At 55.6% G+C, this 22,559-nt stretch overlaps 1 protein-coding gene across 20 annotated transcripts; it reads right to left on the bottom strand.

The window, feature by feature from the left end:
* Positions 1-225: 225 nt before the first annotated feature.
* On the bottom strand, positions 226-18,125 carry DDR1 (discoidin domain receptor tyrosine kinase 1). Of its 20 annotated transcripts, none has more exons than XM_072727287.1 (19): positions 14,446-14,636; positions 12,516-12,671; positions 11,652-11,790; positions 11,461-11,563; positions 11,038-11,266; positions 9,306-9,453; positions 8,974-9,082; positions 8,372-8,558; positions 8,021-8,267; positions 7,410-7,505; positions 7,141-7,292; positions 6,102-6,267; positions 4,919-5,029; positions 3,560-3,804; positions 3,260-3,387; positions 2,779-2,997; positions 2,054-2,288; positions 1,340-1,489; positions 226-1,227 (listed from the first exon to the last, which is right to left on the bottom strand). In XM_072727287.1, exons 3-19 carry the CDS (start codon positions 11,746-11,748, stop codon positions 1,087-1,089), a joined length of 2,763 nt encoding a protein of 920 aa, XP_072583388.1. In that variant the 5' UTR covers positions 11,749-11,790; positions 12,516-12,671; positions 14,446-14,636; the 3' UTR covers positions 226-1,086. The 20 variants fall into 20 exon arrangements, with proteins under 20 accessions (XP_072583388.1, XP_072583399.1, XP_072583403.1 ...); XM_072727298.1 differs by lacking the exon at positions 14,446-14,636 and adding an exon at positions 13,274-13,473; XM_072727302.1 differs by lacking the exon at positions 14,446-14,636 and adding an exon at positions 12,794-13,209.
* Between the last annotated feature and the right edge of the window lie 4,434 nt (positions 18,126-22,559).

Below are 22,559 nucleotides of genomic sequence, written 5' to 3'. Positions count from 1 at the left end.
CAAGCCTCCTGAAGAGCTTGCACTAGAATTAACAAGGAGCATACATTCCTATAGGATGTGAGGTCCCACAGGCAAGGGCCTGGCTAACAGATACTGTGCTGGGTAAGATACATGATAGGAAATGGAATGAGGAGAAGGAGAAAAAGGAAGAAATGAAATGGAAAGGAGTTGGGGGCAGACACAGGAAGCAGATTTTACCAAAATGCTAAGAAACCCACTCACAGCTGTGGAAAATTCAACCTTTATTATTACCTGCCTAGTGCAGGATATTAAAATTGCATTGAGCTAGAACCATATATTAGTGTAAAAATCTGTGTCTCTCCCCCCAAAAATGTACAAACCCCAAGTGAGTATAGAAAAACCAATATGGCAGCTACAACAGAGATGTCCAACCCCAAGGCTGCAGGCCATTGCTCCCTCTTTCCCCCTAACCCCAGTATTTAATCCACAGAAACATATAGGCTTAGAGAAGTTCTAGCTACAACACAGCAGGTGGGAAGTGGGGATGGCTAGGGGTAGGGGACAGGGATCACCCCTAGGTCCAGTGTTTCAGAGGATGTTGGAGGGAGAACCCAAAGACAAGGACAATTCCAGGAGTTAGCACAAGGGAACATGTTTCTCCCTTTCTTGTCCTCATTCCTCAGATTCTCAGCCAATGGGATCCAGTGTGCGACGGAAAGAGAGAGGCTAGGGGAGCCACAGCCTTCTCTCTAGGAACCAGTGTTGTCCAATGGGGCCCAGGTGCTCCAATAGGCCTTATCCAGTGTCTGTCCTATATGTGCCCCCATCTCCCCCCTCCCCAGGGATGGCTAGAAGAGGTCAGAGAGGATCCCATCCACAGGGCCAGCTGGGTGGGCAGCAGAGGCTTCCAAGAGAGGAGCAGGGAGGGGGCATGAGAGTATGTCCCGGGAAGGGAAGGCATCAGCTCCCTGGCAGGCCCAGCCCACCTCTGGTCACACTGCCTCTCTCTTAGAGGTGAAGGGTGGTCAGGACAGAGAACAGAGTGGGGGTGCCATTCAATTCCCTTGCTTATCACCTCTGGTTTTGCCTTAATCCTCCCTGATTAGGGGGGCGGCTGGGTGTGATTCACACCGTGTTGAGCGCATCTTCTGCCAGGAACCGATGTAGCTGGGAAAAGGATGGTCGCTGCTCAGGCTCCCGGCTCCAGCAGCGGAGCATCAGCTCATACAGGCCCAGCGGGCAGGAAGGGGGCCGAGACAGGTACACCTGCATCATGGCAGGGTGGATGAAAGGCAGGGAACAAATGTTCTTTAGTCCCCGAGATAGGCTCTGGCCCTCCCAGACCCACAGCCCAATCTTCCCTCTCCTCTGCTCTGACCTGACGGCCCTGGTCCCGGAAGAACTCCCCTGCATTCTCAATGACTTGCTCATCAGTGAGCTGTCCAAAGGGCTGGGCACGGCAGAGCATCAGTACCTCCCACAGGGTCACCCCAAAGGCCCACACGTCACTTGCAGTTGTGAACTTCCCCTGGTGTGTGGATAAAGCAACAAAGACAGAGAAAGGCATCAGGCAAACAGACCCTCCTCCCCTCCCACAGGGAGCTGCATGTCCACTCAGCACTTCCCAGGGCCTGACTCCCCCTGCCTGGCCCCCTCCCAGCAAGCCTGCTCCTCTCTCCTTTGGGCTCTCCCTTCATTCTCAGGCTCTAGTCCTCTCCTTGACCTCTTCCCTCTTCTACCCACCCTTACTCTTCACCTTGCCCCTCATTTTCTGGTCGTGATTCTCTTCCAACTCATGCCCTTCTATCTCTAGCCTCCTGTCCCCCCTTACCTCTCTTGCCCTCTGCCACCCTGACTCCAGCTCTTGTACCCACTCTTGGCTCCTGGACCCTTTCCCATTGTACCACTCCTCCCTGCTTTCTCTGGTCCCTAGAGCCAGAGGCAATTTCCAGAGCACTGGCCCAAACCCTCACTTCATAGATGAGGGAACTGCAGTCCAGGGAATGCAAGTGACTGACTGAGACCACACAGCAGCCAGTGCTCCCCTACCTGCCGCTGCCCTCCCCTGCCTACCTCCCTCAGGGTCTCTCACCATGAGGATGCACTCCCAGGCCATCCACCGGATGGGCAGCACTGCCCGGCCTTGCACGCGGTAATAGTCCCCAGCGTAGAGGTTCCGGCTCATGCCAAAATCAGCAATTTTGATGGTGAAATTTTCCCCAACCAGGCAGTTCCTTGTGGCCAGGTCCCGATGCACAAAGTTGAGTGTGGCCAGATAGCGCATGCCTGAGGCAATCTGAGCCGCCACATGTAGCAGCATGGGGTAGCTGAGGAAGGGAGCCAACAACAGGGGGTCATGGAGGCAGCCTCAGACTCATCCCCAGTCACAGATCCCTAGGAGAGGAAGGGGGGGCCCATACCCTGGGACTGGGTCACATCTACTCCTGGTGCAGAGTTGGAATGCCCATGTTGAGGGCCCAGGGGCAGGTGCCCGTTCAACATCTGTTTGGCTCATCTGACCCAGGGAGCTACTGCTTTATTGTCTGGACTCAGGCAGTGAAAGTGAGAGAGAGCAGAGGGAGATTCTCAACAGAGTTCACATCCCTTAGCACCCCCACCATAGTAACTTCTGGCCTTTGCTCCTTAATGCCCAGATGGATGGCCATATATTCCTCATCCCAGTCCCCACCTCCCTGAACCTTAGCCTGCCTCTCCATCCTGTGCTCCCCTCCCTCCTCCACATTGGAGTGAAGGGAGAGGAGACCCCCTCCCGCCGGGGAGCTCTCAGGGGAGGCCCAGCCTGGATGAGGGGGGTACCTGATGGTGGGCCCCTGGGCAGCCTCCCTGTCCCTGGGGGCCCCCTCAGCCGCCTTGTCTTCTAGCTGGTGGGCACTGAGGAACTGGTTAAGGTCACCATTCTCCATATAATCAGTAATCATGCAGAGGGGGTCATCCTGCACACACACGCCCAGGAGCCGGATGATGTTTGGGTCCTTCAGCCTCGACATGATCTTCACCTCCTTCAGGAAATCATTCCTAGAGAAGGCAGGGAGACGGCAGGGACACTGAGGGGCTGACCTATACATTCTCTCCTGCTCACATAGACCAGCACCCTAACCCCAGCAGATAAGCTGACTCACTAGTGACACTGAGACTTGGCCCGAGATCAGCCTGAGATGGCAATTTCCTTCCCCGGCCAAGCCCCCTCTGTTGGTCGCTACCGTATTTCTCTCTAGATGATTCCCCGCTCTTCACTGCCTCCCTTCTCCATTGCCAGATATCATTCCCTGGTCCTCACCTGGCATTCTTGGTGGCATCTGGCCGTAGGATCTTGACAGCTACCAGTAAAGGGTGTCCCTTGCACACATTAAGGGGAAAATCAAGACTGACCAGATCTTGCGGGTTCTCTACCTCACACAGGTGCACCTGGGGAAAGAAGTTCGTTTGTTAGGAAGTCACATGGTTCACTGAGTCATAGGGTCAACTGGGATAACACAGACATAGATGACAGGTTCTGACCAATGGGGACATATGGGCATGGCATCAGAGCCCCAGACAGCCAAAACACTACTGATAGCTAGCCAGGGATCCTCCTTACCTCCCCAAACTGGCCCTCGCCAAGCTTCTCCTTGAAGCGGAGCCGAGATCGAGGGAAATCCACTCTGGGAGGCCCATCCCCAGCAGCCCCTGGGGGCAGCGCGGGCACAGCATAGGTGTTGCCCCCGGTGACGCCCTGCAGGGTGACAATGTCAGCCTCGGCATAATGGGGGACGCTGTTCTGGGGAGGTGGGGGCAGAAGTGGGGCACCCGGCTTCTCAGGCTCCATATAGTCCCCACTGCAGGCTGAAAAGGTGAGGGGAAAGAAGACAAGACGAGGCATCAGGAGCAGCACCTGAGAGCCATGGTTCTCCATACCCCCGCCTCCCAGAGAACCCTCGTCTCCCAGCTGGGTGAGAGACTGGGGCTATCCTTCATCTTGGTATTCTACCCACCGACCTCAAACCAGCGGAGTCGCTGGCATGAGATGAGAGTGAGTTGTTTCAGAGTTTAAGGCAATGGAAATGGCTGAACAAAGAATGATGTAAGGTCCATTCTCTAGGGATCCCAGCATAGCCCAAGAGACCAGGACCCAAGTCTTGACTGGAAGAGGAATTCCTCTGTCCACCATCAGAAAGAGGATGGTGCCAGTCATCTAGTCACCCCCTATTTTCCAAACCCTTGTCCCACTCACTGCCAGTCCCTCCTGTTCACTTAGCTGTTCTATCTACCTCCCCCATCCCCGCTTTCAGCCTCGGTTCCTCCCCACCGTGGTTACCCAAACCCTCCCTGACCCAACATCCCAAGCTCAGAGATAAGCAGAGACAGGGGCACACAGATGGGGGAGAAGGAACAGTTCCTCACAGCCAGCACAATGAGGAATCTACAGACAGAGGAGAGGAAGCAGAGCTGTCCCCTCTTAGCCCTGGGGAGGGAGCGACAACGAGAGAAGGCAACACCAAGGAACAGAGGAGCAGACAAGAAGGGTGGGGTGTGAGCCTTCACCTCTGGGACTGCAGAAAGAGAACACATGGGGGGAGAGGGCAAGCACCCAGGGTGAGAGGCCCTCCTCCTCACAGCTCTAGGGAGAGGGGAAACAAAGGAGTAGTTATAAAAGAACCTAGGTCAGCACAGCAACCTCCTCTCTGGCTCTAGAAAGCAGAAAAGATGGGGTGGAAGAGGAAGAGGAGGATAGAGCTTTGAACCAGTGAGCTTTCTGCTCCTCTGCTCAAGGGAAAGGCCTCAAGAAAGAACAAGTACAGCAGAGGAGATTTCAGGGCATAAGAGCTTCCTCCTTGGGAGCTCAGGAGAGCAAAAGAGGCCACAGCAGGGAGAGGAGGGAATGCAAAGTGTGAGGACTTTTCCCTGCCCCAGTAGAGGTATGGGGAGCCTGGAGGAGCCCAGAGGCAAAGGGGCTTACCCTGGGTGTTGGTGGGTTTGGCCCAGGCGGGTGTGGGGGGGCCAGGGCCCCGAGGGGGACGGGCGTAAGTGGCCAGAAGGAGGCGGTAGGCTGGATTGGAGAGCAGCAACGCTGTCGGGAGAAGGAGGGGAGAGACACGGGGAAGGAATGAGACTCAAGGCTAGACAGACAGGGAGACCCGGAGTAGGGCAAGACCAGGGCTGATGGGAATGAATGTACTGAGAAACAGGGACAGGATAAAACAAGGATCTGGAGAGTGCTGGATAGCTGGATGAATAATGAATGGAGGGATAGACCGATGGATGGGTAGATCCATGGATGATAAACAGATGGTTGAATGGATGGATGGACTGATAGACAAATGGATGGATGAATATATATGGGTAGATGGATGGATAAATGGATGACAGATGAATGGTTGGATGGTGGATGGGTGGAGAGATGAATAAATGGATGTTTGAATATCTATGTATGGATGGATGGATAGATGATAAATGAATGGTTGGATGGTGGATGGATGGATGGATGGATGGAGAGACGAACAAATGGGTGTGTGAATATATATGGATGGATGGATGATGGATAGATGGATGTACAAATGGATGAACGGTGAATGGATGTATGGATGAATAGGTGGATAGACAGAGGACAGATGGTGGATGGATGGATTGATGGACAGATAGATGGAAGATGGATGGGTAGTTGGATGAATGGATGATAGATGGATGCAGGGATATATGGATAGATGGATGGATGATCCATAAATGGTCAGGTGGTGGGCAGACAAATTGATGAACAGATGGATGAATGGATGGATAAATATAGATAGCAGGATAGATATTGGATGGATGGATGGAGCAAACATGGCAAGTCTAGGAGAAAGGAGAGGGGCCCAGAAGACACAATGAGAGGGCACAAAAAAGAAGAGACAGAGATGTATATGGGACACAGAGACAGGATGAAACCACTAGGGATTATGGGTAATACATGTAAAATTCTTGAGGGAGATTATGTGGTAGGGACATGGGACTCTATATAGAGTGTGGTGACCAGGGACACAGAAATGAGAATATGAGTTGAAACTGGAAAGATAGGAAAAGAAAGGAATGGACAGAGAGAAAAAGGGATACAATAAGAAAACAGGCAGAGGATGGAGCTGGGACTAGAACACGGCAGGTCTTACCAGAGCCATTGGGGACACTGGGAGCAGAGTGGGGTGGATTCCCACGAGGTCGGGGCTCTTGGTAGGGGGGTGGCTCAAGAGGGCCTGGGCGGTTGTTGATTAGGATGGTGTCTCCCGGGACAGAGAGATGAACCGTCAGTTCCTCTTCTAACACCCGGCGCTCGGCCTTGTCATGGGAATGGGAACATTAACTGTGTGATTCTAGCTCGTTAAATGCCAAGCTCCCCTCTCCCTTCTGATCCTCACAGCAGTCCCATAGTGGTTTCTACTATTAACTCCATTTCACAGGTAAAGAAACAGAGGCTCAAGAGCATGTAAGTGAGTCTCCTGGTGTCCCACAATGGGATTCAAACCCAAATCTGACCAGATAATTATAGAATCATCAAGCTTCACACATACCACCACCACTGAACTCCTGCAGGAAAACATGGGCTCAAAGTTTGCCAGGCTTCTTCCTCTAGCTCCTCCCTGCCCCTCTTGCTCCACTCTCCACCTTTCCTATCTGGCTTCTGCCCCAAGAGGTTGACCAGAATGGACTATATGGACAGGCTTGGTTTGGGCTGGCCGGAGAGGAGTTTGTTGGGCAGGCAGCAAGTAAGATCAGGGTGATTAGTCTCCTACCCTCTCCCTGAGAGGTAGACTAAGGTTAGCTGTATCCCTGAAGCAAACTCCACTGCCCTTCTCAAGGAGCCTTTCCCCAGCATCACTGCAACAGGTTCTGGTAACTTCCCTCCTCTCATTTTGCAGGCCCACATCAGGTCACAGCTCTGTGGGAACTGCACTACTCCTTCTGATTTCCAAAATCCCTTCCACTCCCCTTTGCAACCTGTCACTTTACTAAGCCCACCTCTAATTAGAGGTTCTGTGGTCCCCACCGGATCCAAAAGAATGCAGGAGTCCCCACATATATTGGTCTCAGCCTGGCCTCATTCTCCACACCCACACCCTGTCTGTCCTCTCCAGGCTATTGCCCGCCACCACCACTCCCCCATTCCCCACCCACTGCCCCAACACCCCCCACCCCGCCCACTCTGCTTACCTTGCTGAGGAGCCGGCGCCAGTGCAGCCGCCAGAGCATGAGGGCAATGATGAGCAGCAGCAACAAGATGATGGCCACCAGGCAGCCAATGAGGATGGCAGTTGGGCTCCCCTCAGCCTTGGCCACAGGCTGTTGGCCTCTAGGCTCCAGCTCTGGCAGAGACAGGAGAGTCAGAACCACAGGAGGCTTCCCACCCAAGCAGAGGGGGGCCCAGGGAAGAATGGCAGCACAGGACCCAGTTGTCCAGGAGGAGGCCCTGGGCTACTCACCCAAACTGCTGAAGTTGGTGGGAGGTGGACCAGGTGGCCACCAGGGAGCTGGTGGGAAAGTGCCCCCCAGAGCTGGAGAGGAATCATTTACAATATCTGTAGAGAAGGATGAGAAGAAGGAAGGGAATCAGGTAGGGAAGAGGCACCAAAGGGAAGCTACTTGCATGAGACCTATGGAGTTCTACTACTAGGATAGGGGGCGATACTCAGGATGTGTACCAACCAATCTGAATGGGGGGGCCCTAGCTGCTGTGGATGGCAATGTTTTAGTTGCTGGATTGTGGAGAGATACAGGACTCCCAGAGAGAGAGCCCCATGTGGGGTCTTGGGTATCAGGAGGCCTGGAGAAGAGTTTCTCAACCAGCACAGAGTATTTCTGTATTTTATGGCCAACGCTGTCCTACTGGCTCAATGTCAGTCATGAGTGAAGGGCTCATGAAGTAAAGACAGAGACGGGGTTAGGAGTAGGAAGGTGCTCCAATGATTTAGGGCATCTCTGCCTGGGAAGTCTCATGAGCGATAGGTAGGTAGGGTACCAGGAGCGGCTATTTTGGCATACTGTGGGTTGGCAGTCCCAGAGACTGAGGACTGGGCATAGACCAGGCGCTTACCAGAGATGAAGGAGATTTCACTGAAGAGTAACCAAGGCCCAGCAAAGAGGAAGCGGCACTGCAGAAAGCGGCCCACACGGCCGCCCAGGGGCACTGACACAGCCCGGGCTCTGGGGTCCCCCAGGCTGCCCCCCAGGGCGTGGCGCACAGGCTCCCCCTCCCAGGCCATGGCAGGGCCCCGCTTGAAGCGACATTCCACCCCACCAGGCAGGCGGGCTCCCAGGGTGTGCATGTTGTTACAGTGGACCTGGGGGGGAAGGGAGGAGGGACAGAGGGTCAAGGCCAGGAGAAAGCCCAGATGAGCGCCCCAGGAGCAACCACCCTGGTCTCAGAAGAATGGGATGCGCTTACCTGCATGGCCTGGAAAGCCCTGAGCCGGTCAAATTCAAACTCCATCTCCACGTAGCCACCCAGGAAGCTGTGGTTGCTCCATCCCACATAGTCATAGCCTGGCCAGACCCGCAGTTCCTGGCTCTTCCTAAAGTCATCCAGCCCCACCACACCATCTGCCAGCTGCCCCAGACCTCCGTACAGCAACCTACAGAGCAGGGGAGCAGAGGAAGCGGAAAGTGGGAGAGAAGAGAGTGCCACCCACCCATGTGCTCTGCAACCAGGTGGTGGAGGTCCAGCCTGGACCTCTTGCCCCAACATCCTGAGGCTCTCAGTCTCCCACCCCCTAGACTGTCCTGGTACACCGCCGGGGCAAGCTGCACGGCGGCACCACCTCTAGGGGGCACTATGCAACCTCTGGGACAGTTTCCAACAGTCCTCTTTTTCTAATTTGCAGTGTCACATGAGCTAGTAGTCTGCCTGGTTACTCTTCAATCCTGGATCCTGCGTCCCCAAGGCCCTACCTGACCCATCTTGCATCTCAATGCCGGGACTCCTGACCCTACCCACTACGTCCTCCCACCCACCACAGGCTCAGGCCCTGCAGGGCCTGCCTCTCTTACCCGCCAACAGTGTGTGTGGTGTGCCCATCATAGGTGGAGTCGTTGAGGTGTACTGCCTGGGACAAGTACATCGTCTGCCCCACGGGGGCCGTGTAAGACAGGAGTCCATCTGGGGCGGGGCAGGGGGTGGCTGTCTGAGGCAGGAAGCCTCCTACCCCTCCCTCGCCCCAGTCTCCTCCCCCTCTTGTGTCCCTACACAGGCCACAATGTTGGCCAGGCCCCTCCTCACTCAGAATGACAGCTTCCCAACAGAAAAAAAAGAGGACCCTGGATGCCCTCCTCCCCAGGCCCCAGGCCTGGAAACGAATTCTCGGGGGGTATGAATGACTCACCCTTCCAGAGGCAGCCATAGAGCTCCACCCGCAGACAGACACTCATGACCCGGTCAGCCCGGGGGTAAAAGCGAACCAGCCGGGCCACCATGGGGGGTCCGAGGTCCTTCAGCACCACTCCCCCAGGGTCCTCATTACCTAAAATCACCTGCGGCCCAGGAAACAGGGTGGATGAGTGGGAAAGGCTCCAGGTTGGATCTAACTTCCCAGTCACCTGCTGTTCCTGGCCCGGCGCACACTGGCCACCAAGAGACTCACGAAGGGTGGTGTTGAGCCTACAGGACTATGGGATACAGCCAGGGATGTAGAAAATGAGGGGGTGCAGCAAAGAAAGATCTCTGACACATCTCTCAGCCTGAAGGTCTGTCCCCAACCTCCAGTGTCAGCCTCGACCCCGGACCCATCTCCATTTGTCTCTAAGCCACCCATCCTGCCATGCACAGGTTCTCCCCATTCCCTCACAGCTCTGCACCTCTGCTCTGGCTTTCTCTCTCCTCCTGCACGCCATCCTCTCTGTTCCTTCAGCAGACATTGGTGGAGGGCCCACTCTGTGCCAGCTCTGCACATTCTCAGTGGCAAACATCCATCCCTCCCCTCTGCCCCTGCAGTACTGAGATTCCAGTAGGAAAAACAGCTGTGAAGAATAGGAGGCAGGCTGTGGGGCTGAAGCAGGGGGAGGTGGGCTCTCCGAGGAGACAATATCTAGAGGAAAAGCGAGCGGAAGGAGAACCTGAGGACATCTGGGGGAGAAGCTCTCCAGGCACAGAGAGAACGACAACCGAAAGTGTCCTAAAACTGTGGGACCACCCTGGCTTGTTCCAGGGACAGCCAGAAAGTCGGTGGGCCCGAGTGGAGCGAGAATATAGGGAAGATGAGTAAGGGAGGTGGGCAAGAGCCAGGGCAGACTAAGCTTCTGCACCCAGGAAGGAGCTGAGCTTTTATTTTATTTTTTTTTAAGTTTTGTTTTTTTATTTATGATAGTCACAGAGAGAGAGGCAGAGACACAGGCAGAGGGAGAAGCAGGCTCCATGCACCGGGAGCCCGATGTGGGATTCGATCCTGGGTCTCCAGGATCGCACCCTGGGCCAAAGGCAAGCGCCGAACCACTGCGCCACCCAGGGATCCCGGAACTGAGCTTTTAATCTGCAGAATGGAAAGCCAGTGGAGGGTTACAAGCCAGGTGTGCCTCATCTGATTTGCACTTTTTTGGGTAAAGTGGCTGTAGCCTCTACGTGGACATGATTTCAGGTGGGAAAAGACAGGAGCATGAAGAATGGTTTGGAGACCACTGTGTCTGTCGAAGCTGGAGGTGATGGGGGCATGGCCTAGGGTGGTAGAGGTGGTGGTGGTGAGAAGTGGCTGGCTTCTGGAAATACGGACTGGTTTTGCTGGTTCTTTGGAAGTAGGGGGTGAGAGACCAGAGGAATCAGCGCTATCACCTTGGCTTATGGCCTGAGCAACTGGCCTGAGCTGGAAGAAGAACGGGTTTGGGGTAGGAATGGGAATCAAATTCAGCTCGGGAAGTTTATGGTAGGTTTGAGACACCTCTTAGACCTCTAGGTGGAAAGGCCGGAAGGTGGTCAGGTTTGCAACACTAGATGGAGCTCAAGAGCCAGGCTTGGACTAAAGAAGGTATAAATTGGGAGAGTCACCTGCAGCCGGGTGGCATTTAAAGTGTAGCTGGGGGAGAGAGGAGCCAACGTTCTGTGGGGGCTGTCCCTGCCAGCCTCACCTCCTGACCCCAGCGGTCCCTCCAGTCCATCCAGCGGTGGCCGTCCCGGGAGTAACGCAACCGGTAGCTGGGGGAGAACTCCTTGCCCAGGCCTCCAGCATGCCGCCCCTGGGTGCCCACCAAAGCCACCAGGTGCAGCCGCCGCAGATCCACCTGCAGGTACTCCTCCTCCTTTGGAAAGACTGGCCCTGCGGGGCACCATGCCCCATCCCCGTCGCTACTCTCCAGCCTGGGAGAGGGCAAGGGGTCACAATGAACATCTGGTCTGCCTCTGTCTCTAGTATTTAAAGCCCCTCACGATGAAGGGTGGGATTTCATTGGCACTGGCCCTCCCAGAGCCTCTTGGCTTGGGCAGAGGAGTTGGAAGGGCAAGAGAGGCCCCAGGAACTCCCTCCAGAGCAGTCCCCCAGGTGTGCCAGTTACCTGCTGTGGCGTGCAGCAGTGGAGTCTGACCAAGAGCTGGAGGCAGATATGTCACCATCTGGAATGGTCCTGTCCTGCATGCCCAGGGCATAGCGGCACTTGGCTGGGTGAACACAGGCATACGGAGGGTCAAGGCCCTGACTCTGTCTCCCAAGCCCCATCCTCAGGGACGCCAGAGCCAGCCTCCTCACCAGGGTCAAAATGTCCCTTCATATCAGCATCTCCAGTTGCCACTAAGAGTAGCAGCAGCAGCACCAGCAGTAGAGATGAGAGGGCCCCTGGTCCCATAGCTCCTGACTCTTCAGGCCTAAGGGGGTGGAGGCAGCATCTCTGCAGGGGGGGCAAACAAGCGGGAAGGTTAGTGAAAGGGCAGTCAAGGGGCCCGCCTCACAGCGAACAGTAGACTGGCAGAAGGGGCCACATGGGGAATAACAGAAATAAAGCAACAACAGCAATAGCTGCTGAATAGCATCAGCTATGTTGTTAGAATGCTCCCTGTGTGCCAGACACTGGGCTAACCTCTGGTCCCCTCCCCACCCAAGATCCCAGAATTCTAGGAGAAGTGGGGGACCCCAGGGCTTTCCAGTCTCACTATCCTCTGTAGCCCCACCAAGCCCAGTATGATCCCCAGACCAGCAGCCTCAGCAGCACATAGGCGCTTGGGAGACACGCAGAACCTCATCCCTACCCTGGATCTGCTGAATCAGAATCTTCCCATGAAAGTTTGAGAATCCCTGCTCTTCACTGGCACCCAAGCAGCATGCACTACCTAAAACCACCCCAGCTGTCATCTCCTTGTGAACCCAGGTATCTCCCTATCCGTGAGACCCTTGCCCCACAGCCCCAGCAGGAAAGCTGCTCTGACCTCTCCTCTTCCTGACCTCTCTTCTCCAGGCCCTGGAATCCTGAGGAGCCCCTAGGGCCAGTCCTCATACCCTTAGCCCACCTCTGCCATCAGATCCAAAGCATCCTATCCCAGCTCTCCTCACTCTGCCTTCCATCCCTAAGAGTCAGACATCCTGTCCCCTGGAGTTCCCATTTCTGAAAGTGGCTACCTCTGAAGGAAAAGCTCAGCGCTGAGGAAAAGCCTGAGTTGCCTTGGAGATGAGGGCGGGTCTAAAGACTGGGAGGCCAGGTCACCCCAGGAGGTAGGAAGAGTGGGGGGATATTCCCCCATCCCTTTGTCCTCTTCCAGTTGCTCCCATGATGCTCTAGGGCAGGAATGTAAGAGGCAGCTGAGACCCCACCGCTCTGAAGCAGCAGCTGAGGGGGCTGCCTGAGTTGCAGAAGGCACCCAGGGATCAAAGAAGAGCTAGAACCAGAGGCATCACACCTGGTCCCTTGGAGGTCCAGGAGCCACGTGCAGGGAGCAGGCTGCAGGGTCCCAGCCGGCTGGCCTCCACCCCCACTTCTCTCGAGAACAGCGGGGCCCTTGTTCCCCTGGGTAACCTTCATGCCTATCCCAGATGAGTCATCGGAGCCAGATGGAGCTCGAGGAGCCCCAGGCAAAGATACAAAGACAGGCAGAGGATAGGAGGCAGGGGGAGGCAGGGCGAGAAATACAAAGCAAGAGGTAAATACAGCAGGCTCAGAAGCACAGGGCACAGAGCCAAGCAGAGAAACACAAAGATGTCTGGGGCCATCCCTCCAACACTCCAATAACCCTAGTTCTCTCCACTGGGTCAGAAAAACCAAGGACAGGTGGAGAAGACCTCGCCCAGCCCCACCCCACCCGACCCCATCCCCACCACAAACAACACCCACACAGCTCTGCGCACCCACCTACACACGAACATCAGCCAGGCAAACTTACAGAGCTGACTGTAAACACCGGAGCTCGATGCAGCACGCACACCCACGCATGTGCAGGTGCACAGGAGCGCACACACACCCCTCTGTCACAGACAACCCTTCACAGACTTTCAGAGACAAACACTCGCATGTGACATTCTCTTAAATCTGTTGCCCACACAGACTTTCAGCGGGGCAAGTACAGACGCTCACGCACACATCAAATCCATCCACAGGTCGGCCTTCTCTAAGTCCAGTGCCATCGCTTAGTGAATAGCCATCTTCAGACGTCTGTGAACGTGAAATGATAGAAACCACAAGCTCCTACCATTGGAGGACACCGGGACACACACTCTCAGGCTCAGGCACAGGATCCCAAGAGGACTGGGGCCCACTCCCAAATACACACCATGATCAAGCCAGAGGGAAGTCAAGGCGGTGGCAGGAACGGTAATGAGAAAAAGAGGCATTGCTCCTTTTCCTATTCTCTCAGCTCTCCCTGTGTGTCTGCAGGGAGTCTGCACACCAGACGCCGGCTGGGGGTGGAGGGGGTGGGGAGGAAGGTCCAGGGGACCAGCCGGTGAAGGCTGGGCCCAGGGGGTGTGGAAGGGACTGGGGATGGGACACTGAGGATGCTACTCACTGGGCAGTGGCACAGTCTCACAACAGAACCAAATGGCCACCTAGAGGCTGTCACCGGCAGGTTAGGGTGTCAGCGCCTCTGCTGGGCTGAGGGCAGGCTGCCCCCTGGGAGCTGACGGTGGGGGTTTATCGCTCAGCGGGTCGGTGCGGGAAGGGCCGCCCGGTGGGAGGACTGCGGGCCGAGGGGAGGAGTCAACGGGGCCGCACGAGAGCGACCATGTCCCGGGGGAGAGTCCCTCCGCACTGGGTGGAGGAAGGGGCCCTTCCTCGAGGCTGGGACTCCCTTTCTCGGGGGTCAGGGGTTCCCCCATTCTCAGACAGGAAGCCAGCACACTGGGAAGGCGGGTAGGGACCCACCTGGCCGAGCGGGACAGCCAGGGGCGCCCGGGCAGGTCCGGCCTCCGCCGCCAGGCCCGCAGCCCCGGCCCTGCCCGCAGCCCCGGCCCCGCAGCGCCCGCAGCCCCGGCCCCGCCCGCAGCCCCGGCCCCGCAGCGCCCCGCAGCGCCCCGCAGCGCCCCCGCCCCGCTCCGGGCCTCCGGCCGCGCGCCCTACCTCTCCTCGCTCTTCCCGGCAGACCCAGGCGGCCGACCCCGGAGCGGGGCCTCCTGGCGGCGGGGCAGGGGCGGGGAGGCGCAGGGAGCCAGGAGCCGGGAGCGGGAGGCGCCGGCGGGGCTCGGGTGTCGGGAGGCGGCTCCCGCGAGCAGCTGTCGGGGGCCTGTTCCGGGGAGAGGAGCCGGGGCTGCGGCGGCTCGGGCCCAGGCGCCGCCTCCCCCAGCGCCCCGCCCCCCTCCCCGCCGCCCGCCGCCCTTCCCCCTCCCGGGCCGCGCCGGGCCCGCCGCTCCCACGCCGCCCCCCACATTCCCCGGCTCGCCCCGGCCCCCCCAGGTAACCGCCCTGCGGCCCGCGCCGCCAGCGCCCAGCCCCTTCCGCCTACCCGCGGCCCAACCCCCAGGCCCCAGGGTCCCCACTAAAGGGAAGAGCCGAAGCCCAGGCCCCACTTGGGGCCTCCCACACATCCAGGCCCCGCGAGAGGAGGGCCCCCTCCCTACTCCCCGTTTCTGGGCTCAGTTCCTGGAGAGGGAGGTGAAGGGGGCAGCCCCAGGGCGCAGGGAAGGAGCAGGTTCCCACAGGCCCGGTGCCAGCCCAGCAGCAGCAGTTTGGATGGAGGAAGGGAGCAGGGCTCACCTGTCCAAGCAGGTCCCCAGACCCACACTTCTCACACCACCGACCTTTGCTTCTCTCCGGCCCCCTCTGGCCTCCGGGCCTCTACACCCTGATCCAGACTGCCCCAGAGCCTGATGGCCCCCACTCTCTCCTAGCCCCATTCTCTCTCTACTTGCACCTTCTACACTCACCGCCCCCCCCCCCCCCGGCCGCCGCCCCCTCACTCCCAGTTCTCTCAGGACCCTTTGGCCCAGACTCCTAGGCCCTAGGCCCCTTTGGCTTCCTGCTCAAGGCCCAGGAGTCCTCAGGCAAGCCTCCCTCCCGCCCAGCCAGCTCTGGCCCTGGTAAGGTCGAGGCTCTGACCACTGGCAGGGACACACCTGGACGAGGTGAGGAGGTTGTGGGGGACAGAGAGAGAATCTGACACAACCTAAAGGCACCGGAAACAAGAGTCCCAGAGAAGATGGGCAAGGAGGCTGGGTTAGGTGGGCAGGATGGAGGACCTGTGGTGGGAGGTGCTGCACCCCACTGGGCACTGCCTCAGGCCACCATCCCTCCACACCCACACCTGTCAGCCCCACATCAATGTCACCGGCTCAGAAAGATCTCTGAGTCCACTGCAGATCTCCACCCCACCACACCTCACAACAGATAGCAACTCACACCGTACGTGCAGTCCCAGACAACAGCCCCAAGAAAGAAACACCGAGTCCCAACCAGACAAGTACACAAAAGTACTACCAGGAAGAAGTTGGCCCTCAGTGTGGGCAAGAGCTCCAAACCACCCGGGACACACCAATCCCAGCACGTCCAGCTGCTAAGGGGCTCACTAACAAACAGCCCCATGGCCACTCGGAGATTTGCCTCTCCCCACTGTCCCCTCTGACCAAACCCTAGAGGTTCCCAGGGACACATACCCCTCTGAAGACGGCCGCTAGGGAATCTGGGCCCAGGAGAGGCTGAGCCAGGGGTGGAGCCAGGCCGGGGGTGGGGCCAAGGTTCCCCCAGTTACCTCACCTGGGCCAACTCCCGACCCCTCCTCCCAGGGACTGAGCTGGGAGGAACCCTGGGCGGGCAGGCCCGGCTGGGCTGCAGCCAGAGCCCCAGGGAAGCCCCTCACCCCCGGCTGGGGCCTTCCACACCCCAGGCCCGCGCTCCAGAGCCTGGTGGCATGGCAGGGCCAGACAGAGGGGTCCGCTGGGGAGAGAAGACGAAACCATAGAACCCTGAAACTCTTGTCCCTGATCTCCCCCAGGAGAAATTCCTAGTCGGTGATAGCCACCTCCACCCAGCCTGAAGCTGGAAGAGTGGGAGGGATGCAGGGCTGGGGCCCAGCGGAGTCAAGTGACAGCGGAAAGGGGGCTGGAGCCGGCTGGAATGCGGGGCTCGGAGCCGAGATTCCCAGGGGCCAGAGAGGGAAATCCCAGCTATCCAGGGGCCCCTAGAGCGATGCCAAAGACTGAGAGTGTCCACACAGTCTTTCATGGCCCTCGAGCCCATCCCACATCTACCGCAACGTTCCCAACTCCAGCCCCCAAAGGGCGGTCAACACCTCCTACACCATGCCTTCCCTCCCAGGTACCCGCCCCCCCCCCAAGCCAATGCCCTCTAGCTGCCCAGGAAGGAGAGGAGGGGAAACAGCTCAAAAAAAATGTGACGAAAGGCACATAGGGGCCAGCAGACCACCCGCCGCTGCAGGGAAGGCCTGCAGGGCAGAGTGAGAAGAAGGATGGACCACAAGGGCCCCCCACACACTAGTGGCAGTCCCTCCCCAGGAGACGCAGCTGCCTTCTGGGCCAGCAGCTGGGGACGATGAGAACTGATGGGGCCAGGGGGTGGCAAGGCCTCGATACCACTAAGTACAAATGGGAAACTGAGGCCTAGAAGTGGAAGCAGGAGGGAGAGATGACCTTGTATGGGGAGAAAAATGAGGCGGCTCAGAGGCAGCAGCCTGGAGGGTGGGAGGGGATGGGAGGTGGGGGGGGGCTGGAACTCAGAGGGAGGGAATGGGGGTCACAAAAAGGAAAGGGGGATGGGGATAAAGACACACACAGCAGAAGGCAGGAGGTGGAGATGTGAGGAGAAGAGGGCTGGACTGAGCAGCTGACCCAAGTGGCGGTGGGCACTCAGAAAGTAGGGCTGGAAAGTGAGGAGCCCTAAGAAGCGGCCCACAGCCCAGGGGGGACGATCAACAAGGCAAAGGACAAAAGGGGTTGGAGTGAAACCAAGAGATGGGAGAAGAGGAGGGAGACTGAGGCACAGGGGTTGAAACGAAGGGACAGAGCGAGATGACAAGAAAGAGGCCAGGAAAGGAGGGGGCAACGGTGGGACGGACCAGAGGACAGAGGCCCCGACCTTTCCTTGGGAGGAGCCTAGCCATCTGCAGCGGCGGTGGCCCCCAACTCCACTTGGCATCCTTGACGCCCCGCCCTCCTCCCACACCACCTCCCCAGGACGGGTGGGCCCAGCTCCAGCCCCCACCGCTGCCCCCTCACCTCCAGCTCAGGGTTCTCCTGGGTCCCAGTTCCCCGGCTCAGCCCTCCGGGTTCCAGGCCTGGGGTGGCCCAGGCGCCGGGCTTTGTCCGCCTCTCCCGGGGCTGAGAGCAGCTGCCCCGGCCAGCTGCAGCCGGCTTCGCCGTCACCATGGCAACCCGGCCCGCTCCCCTCCCTTAGCCCCTCCCCCGAGCCGACCGAGCTGCGCGGCCCCGCGGACAGGGAGGGAGCGGCCGGCCACTGGGAAGGAGCGGAGGGGGCAGAGGACTTCAAAACTGAACCAGGGGGAGACCCCAGACAAAGAGACCCCAGACAAAGGGAGATGACGGCGGCAGCGTCGGGCCGGCTGCGCTGGCTGGCCGTGGCTGAGGGCTTACTCGGGCAGGGGATGTCCAGTCCTCCCAAGGGGGAGAATCCAGACGTCGCCTGGCTGCAGGCCTTTGGAGGCCTCCTTCTGGGTCCCTAACAATCCACTCCCTCCACTCAGGATTTTGAAAAAGACACCCTGTTTTCAAGAACAGCCCCAGCTTCAAACATACGCTGACCTGTCACCTCTGAAATCAAATGTCCTTGTCAGACAGTGTCCGCCAGTTCTTAGTTTGGAAAATTTGATCCTCAGAGCAGAAGGTGACTGATTGGAGGGGGTGGCACAGTCCTGTATCAGAGGTAGTGACCACACCTCTCACAGCGGGGAGAGAAAGCAGAGTACCAAGTGGGGAGAGGAGAAAGCAAGGCTTGGCCCCTCCAGAGGTGAGGGCTGAGCTTGCCACTCACCATCTAGCTTCTTGTGCTGCATCCTACCGCATCAGTTCCCTCACCCCGTAGACTGACACGATAACACCTGTCCCTGGAGTCTGTTGTGATAATGTGAGATGGCATCTGTAAAGCACAGGCAGGCCCTTTCATGGAAGCAACCAGCCACACTCCACTAACATGATCTCCCTCTGTGGCTCCCTCATGTGTCACTCAGGTCTCTGAGTTCCACTTCCCAGTTGATTCCATAGTTCCTAAGGATTTGTGCAGGCAGGGCTCTGAAAGCAAGCACTGTAAGACATACATTGAGGAACACAACCCACTCCGTGTCACCCTCCCCAGGCATTTACAGTCAAGAGGGGGAGCCAGACATGTATATGCATATATATATACGTATATGTCTATAATCGCAGAAGGTAGCATCACCTGCGCTGGAGGTGGAAGGGGCTAGGGAAACCCAGGGGAGGAGCAGGCCAGTCCTGAGTCAAGGTCAAGGAAGACTTCATGGAAGAATCGGAGTTTGTACTAGGCGTTAAGTGAGATGGAGATTTGCAGAGATGAGGCAGGGCCGCTCCTGGCTGAGGAAGGGAGGCATGAACATGGTTATGTGAAAATGCAGCTGTGACTGGAAGTCAGGGTCTGCCCAGGTGAGTAAACCCAGAGAGGCAGCGTGAGGTGAGGTGAGGTGATCTCATTAGTAGTTTGCCTCATTCTGTTGGTGAGAAGGGCCTTGGGATATTGAGCAGGGAAACGGCATGAATAGATTTTTAAAGGTGGTTCCTGGTGGCAGTGTGTTGGCAGCATCTGACAGAGCAACAGCTGAGGGGTGGGGGTGGGAGGGGGTGTTGATCTCAACCTTATTCTGTCCACATCTAGCCAGTGTTTGACCTTCCACCCCCAGCCAGGAATGCCATGAGGAAATGCTGAGATCCTGTAGGGAAGTGGTGCACAGGCTAGATATTTATTTTCCTGGTATTTATACCTATCATTTGGCCCTCTCCACTGGAGCCTTTGAGGTGGGTGGCACAGAGTTCTTCATAAAAGGGGAACCAGGGCTGGAGAGGTTCTGAGGCAAGTTACTGCTTCCTGCCCAGGACCTCTCCTAAATTCGTCCGCCTGTCTTCCAAAAGGGGGAGGGCAGAAGGAGGGGATCCAGAACAGCCCCTGTGAGGCCAGACTAGACACTCATCTCAGCCTCTGAGTCCTGCTCTCCCTGGAAACTTCACCTTTCAGCCAACTGTGGAGGCTTACAGTTCCTGCGATGAACAGGGAGGCGCATGCTTCACAAGTGACCAACAACCAACACTGCTATTGGAGAAAGAAGTGAAGGCCTGGAGGGAAAGAAATTCCAGCCTGGGCCTGGAGGCCAGAGAGGGAAGAAGGTAGGAGAGAGAAAGGCTGAGTGCAAGCTTAGGGTTGATGCGGGTCTCAATGGGGTGAAATATCCTGATAGTCCTGTATCAGAAATATCAGAAATTGTTGTTTATAGACAGAATCTCAGAATCTTCACTTTCTCTCCTCTGTTGTCCTTTGCCAAGAGCCTGTGGTACTCTCAGCAGCCCCTGGCCTCTTTCTGCTGGCGCTGCTGATTACTGAGCCTTGCTAGGGCCAGGCTCTGCCTTCAGCACTTTCCTGAGTCCTCTCATCACAGCTCTGTGATGTGGCATTTTGATATATGCCCACTTTTGACAAGAAAAGTCAAATAACTTGCCCACAGATATGCACAGCAACTGGCAGATCTGGAATTCAAACCCACGTCCTTCTGACTCCAAAGCCAAAGCTACACTGGCGGGTCTTAGCCATCATGATTTCCCAAATCCAGAGTCTGTAAAAAGCCTTATGCCTTCCTTTTAGACCTGGAAAATACTCTTAACTTTCTTCATCTCCCGAGAATACCGGTGGCCCAAATCTTTCTTATTTGTGTACGGAGAACATACAGAGGGGATCCAACAGCGCCAAAAGCTTTGCTCAAGGTCACACTAGAAATCAAGGTCAGTACTGAGATAGCAATTCTCAAACCAAGGTCCCTGGACTCCTGAGAACCCAAAATGCCCCATGAAAATGATTAAACTCCATGTTTTCATTTCACTGGTAATTTTTAAAAAGAATTGTAAGCATTTTCTGGATCACATATAACTGATCTCCGCCCTGTGTGTTAGTACTTGTGTTTGTTCATGTTTGTGTTTACCCCCTTAGGGTCAACTTAGCACGTCTGTAATTGCCTGAGTTACATTTGTACCAAGTGAAGTCCAGGGAACATGTACTGACAAAGATTTCTTAGCAATTTGAATAGACACAAGTATGGGGAGAACTGAGTCATCACCAGGCACACACACAGTGGAATATTGTGTCAATTTCAAGAAAACCTGCATTAGGCAGTATGTGTTCATGTTGCCAGCGGCAACTTCGTTTCAGAGAAACAGCTATTCATCACATCGATTAGTTTAAATTGTCTTTTACTTTTGTGTGTTTTATTTCTCCTTTGTTTCTAGGGCTTCATATCTGCTCAAGTATTGAAGCATCAAAATTCATGGTTGGCTGGGTTTGCACACATTTAAATTATAAAAATAATTTAAATCAAGTCCATGATAATTGCAGTTCTTCCAAAAGTGCCCACACATTCCTCAAGTTTTAAAGCAGGGCTAAACTAAACCTGGGCCTTCAGGAGCCTCCAAAGGCAACCTGTAGTGACGGAACTCCTGCTAAGGACAGAAATCTCATCTTCAAGATCAGTGTAAGGAGGTGGAAACTTGAGACCTCTGGATTACTGAGATGAGGGTAGGTCAGAGTGAAGAGGTCTTAGAGCAGGTACTTAGGGAAAACCCCACGCAGTGTTTATATGACAGAACCAGGAAATGAGGTGAGAATGTGTAGAATTTTCCCCAAATACATATACACAGATTTTTAAAGAAAAAGTGTCTATGAAAAAGTGAAGTGTGCATAATTTCTCCGGCAATTCTACCCCTAGGAATTTGTACTAGATAGATATAGTTGTACAGATGCACAAAGATGTGGATGGGGCTTCCATTACCTTGTTTGAAATGAAAGAAAGAATAGCAAACAGAAGAAAGATAAGACAGTGAAATGGTCATTAATACTTGTGAAGAGCCATGAAAATGATAGTGGTTTAATTATTTTTTAAGATTTTATTTATTTATTTGAGAAAGAGATAGCAAGTGAGATAGCACAAATGAGGAGAGGGAGAAGCAGGCTCTCTGCTCACTGACGGGAGGGGGTGGGGTGCTCCATCTCAGGATCCCCGGATCATGACCTGAGCCAAAGGCAGACGTTTCACCAACTGAGCCCCCACAGGCACCCCAATGATGGTGGTTTTAGTTGATAATTTCCCATTAGCATGCTCTGAGACAAGAACTTGTGTAAAAGTTGACTTTTGTCTTTTTGTCTCCATTTTAATTGACATTAAATAAATTCCTATGCCACCTGCAGCATGGTTCCATGGAGATGCCTGTGTAAGAAGCAGCTGGATGGCCAATTAGTCACTATGATTTGGAACATTCACAGTTATAGTTTCCCATGTGAGGTTCTTGCCTGTGATTACTGTATGTTTTCTTTGTCCACAGCATCTTAGTAGGCTTGGAACATCTTTCCAGGCCTCTCCTTATACATAAATTTAATCTACTCTGGTGGGTGACTGCCAATTTCTTTAGGGTGACATCACAAGTCTGCTAAATTAGATACAGTATATGCCACATAGCATATATTTTAAGTCATACTTCATCAGACAAAACTTTCAAATTGGAAAATCCACTGTGTTAATCTTCTAACACAAACCACCCTGGGACGCCTGGGTGGCTCAGCAGTTGAGTTGAGCATCGGCCTTTGGCCCAGGGCATGATCCTGGAGTCCTGGGATCGAGTCCCACATCGGGCTCCTTGTGGAGAGCCTGCTTCTCCCTCTGCCGGTGTCTCTGCCTCTCTCTCTCTCTCTGTGTGTCTCTCATGAATAAATAAATAAAATCTTAAAAAAAAAACAACCCAAAAGTTAATAGCTTCAAACAACAATAAACAATTCACACTTCCACATGTAGTAATCTGTTATTATTGAAGTTTTCAAAAATAATTTGCACGTCAAAAACCTCTCTCCTTGCCTTGCCACCCACACTAGACCTCAGCTGGTGTTCCTTCTCTCAGAAAGTTGCCTGTCACTGTCTACCCAGAAAAGCCCAGTTTCTTAGAATCCACGTTGGTGCCTCTTTCTTTTATACCCATATTCAACCCATCATCAGGATTTTACTC

Source organism: Vulpes vulpes, chromosome 1 (assembly GCF_048418805.1).
Source record: "Vulpes vulpes isolate BD-2025 chromosome 1, VulVul3, whole genome shotgun sequence".
NCBI classification, from domain to species: Eukaryota; Metazoa; Chordata; class Mammalia; order Carnivora; family Canidae; genus Vulpes; species Vulpes vulpes.
This window is presented reverse-complemented; position numbering and strand designations above follow the sequence as displayed.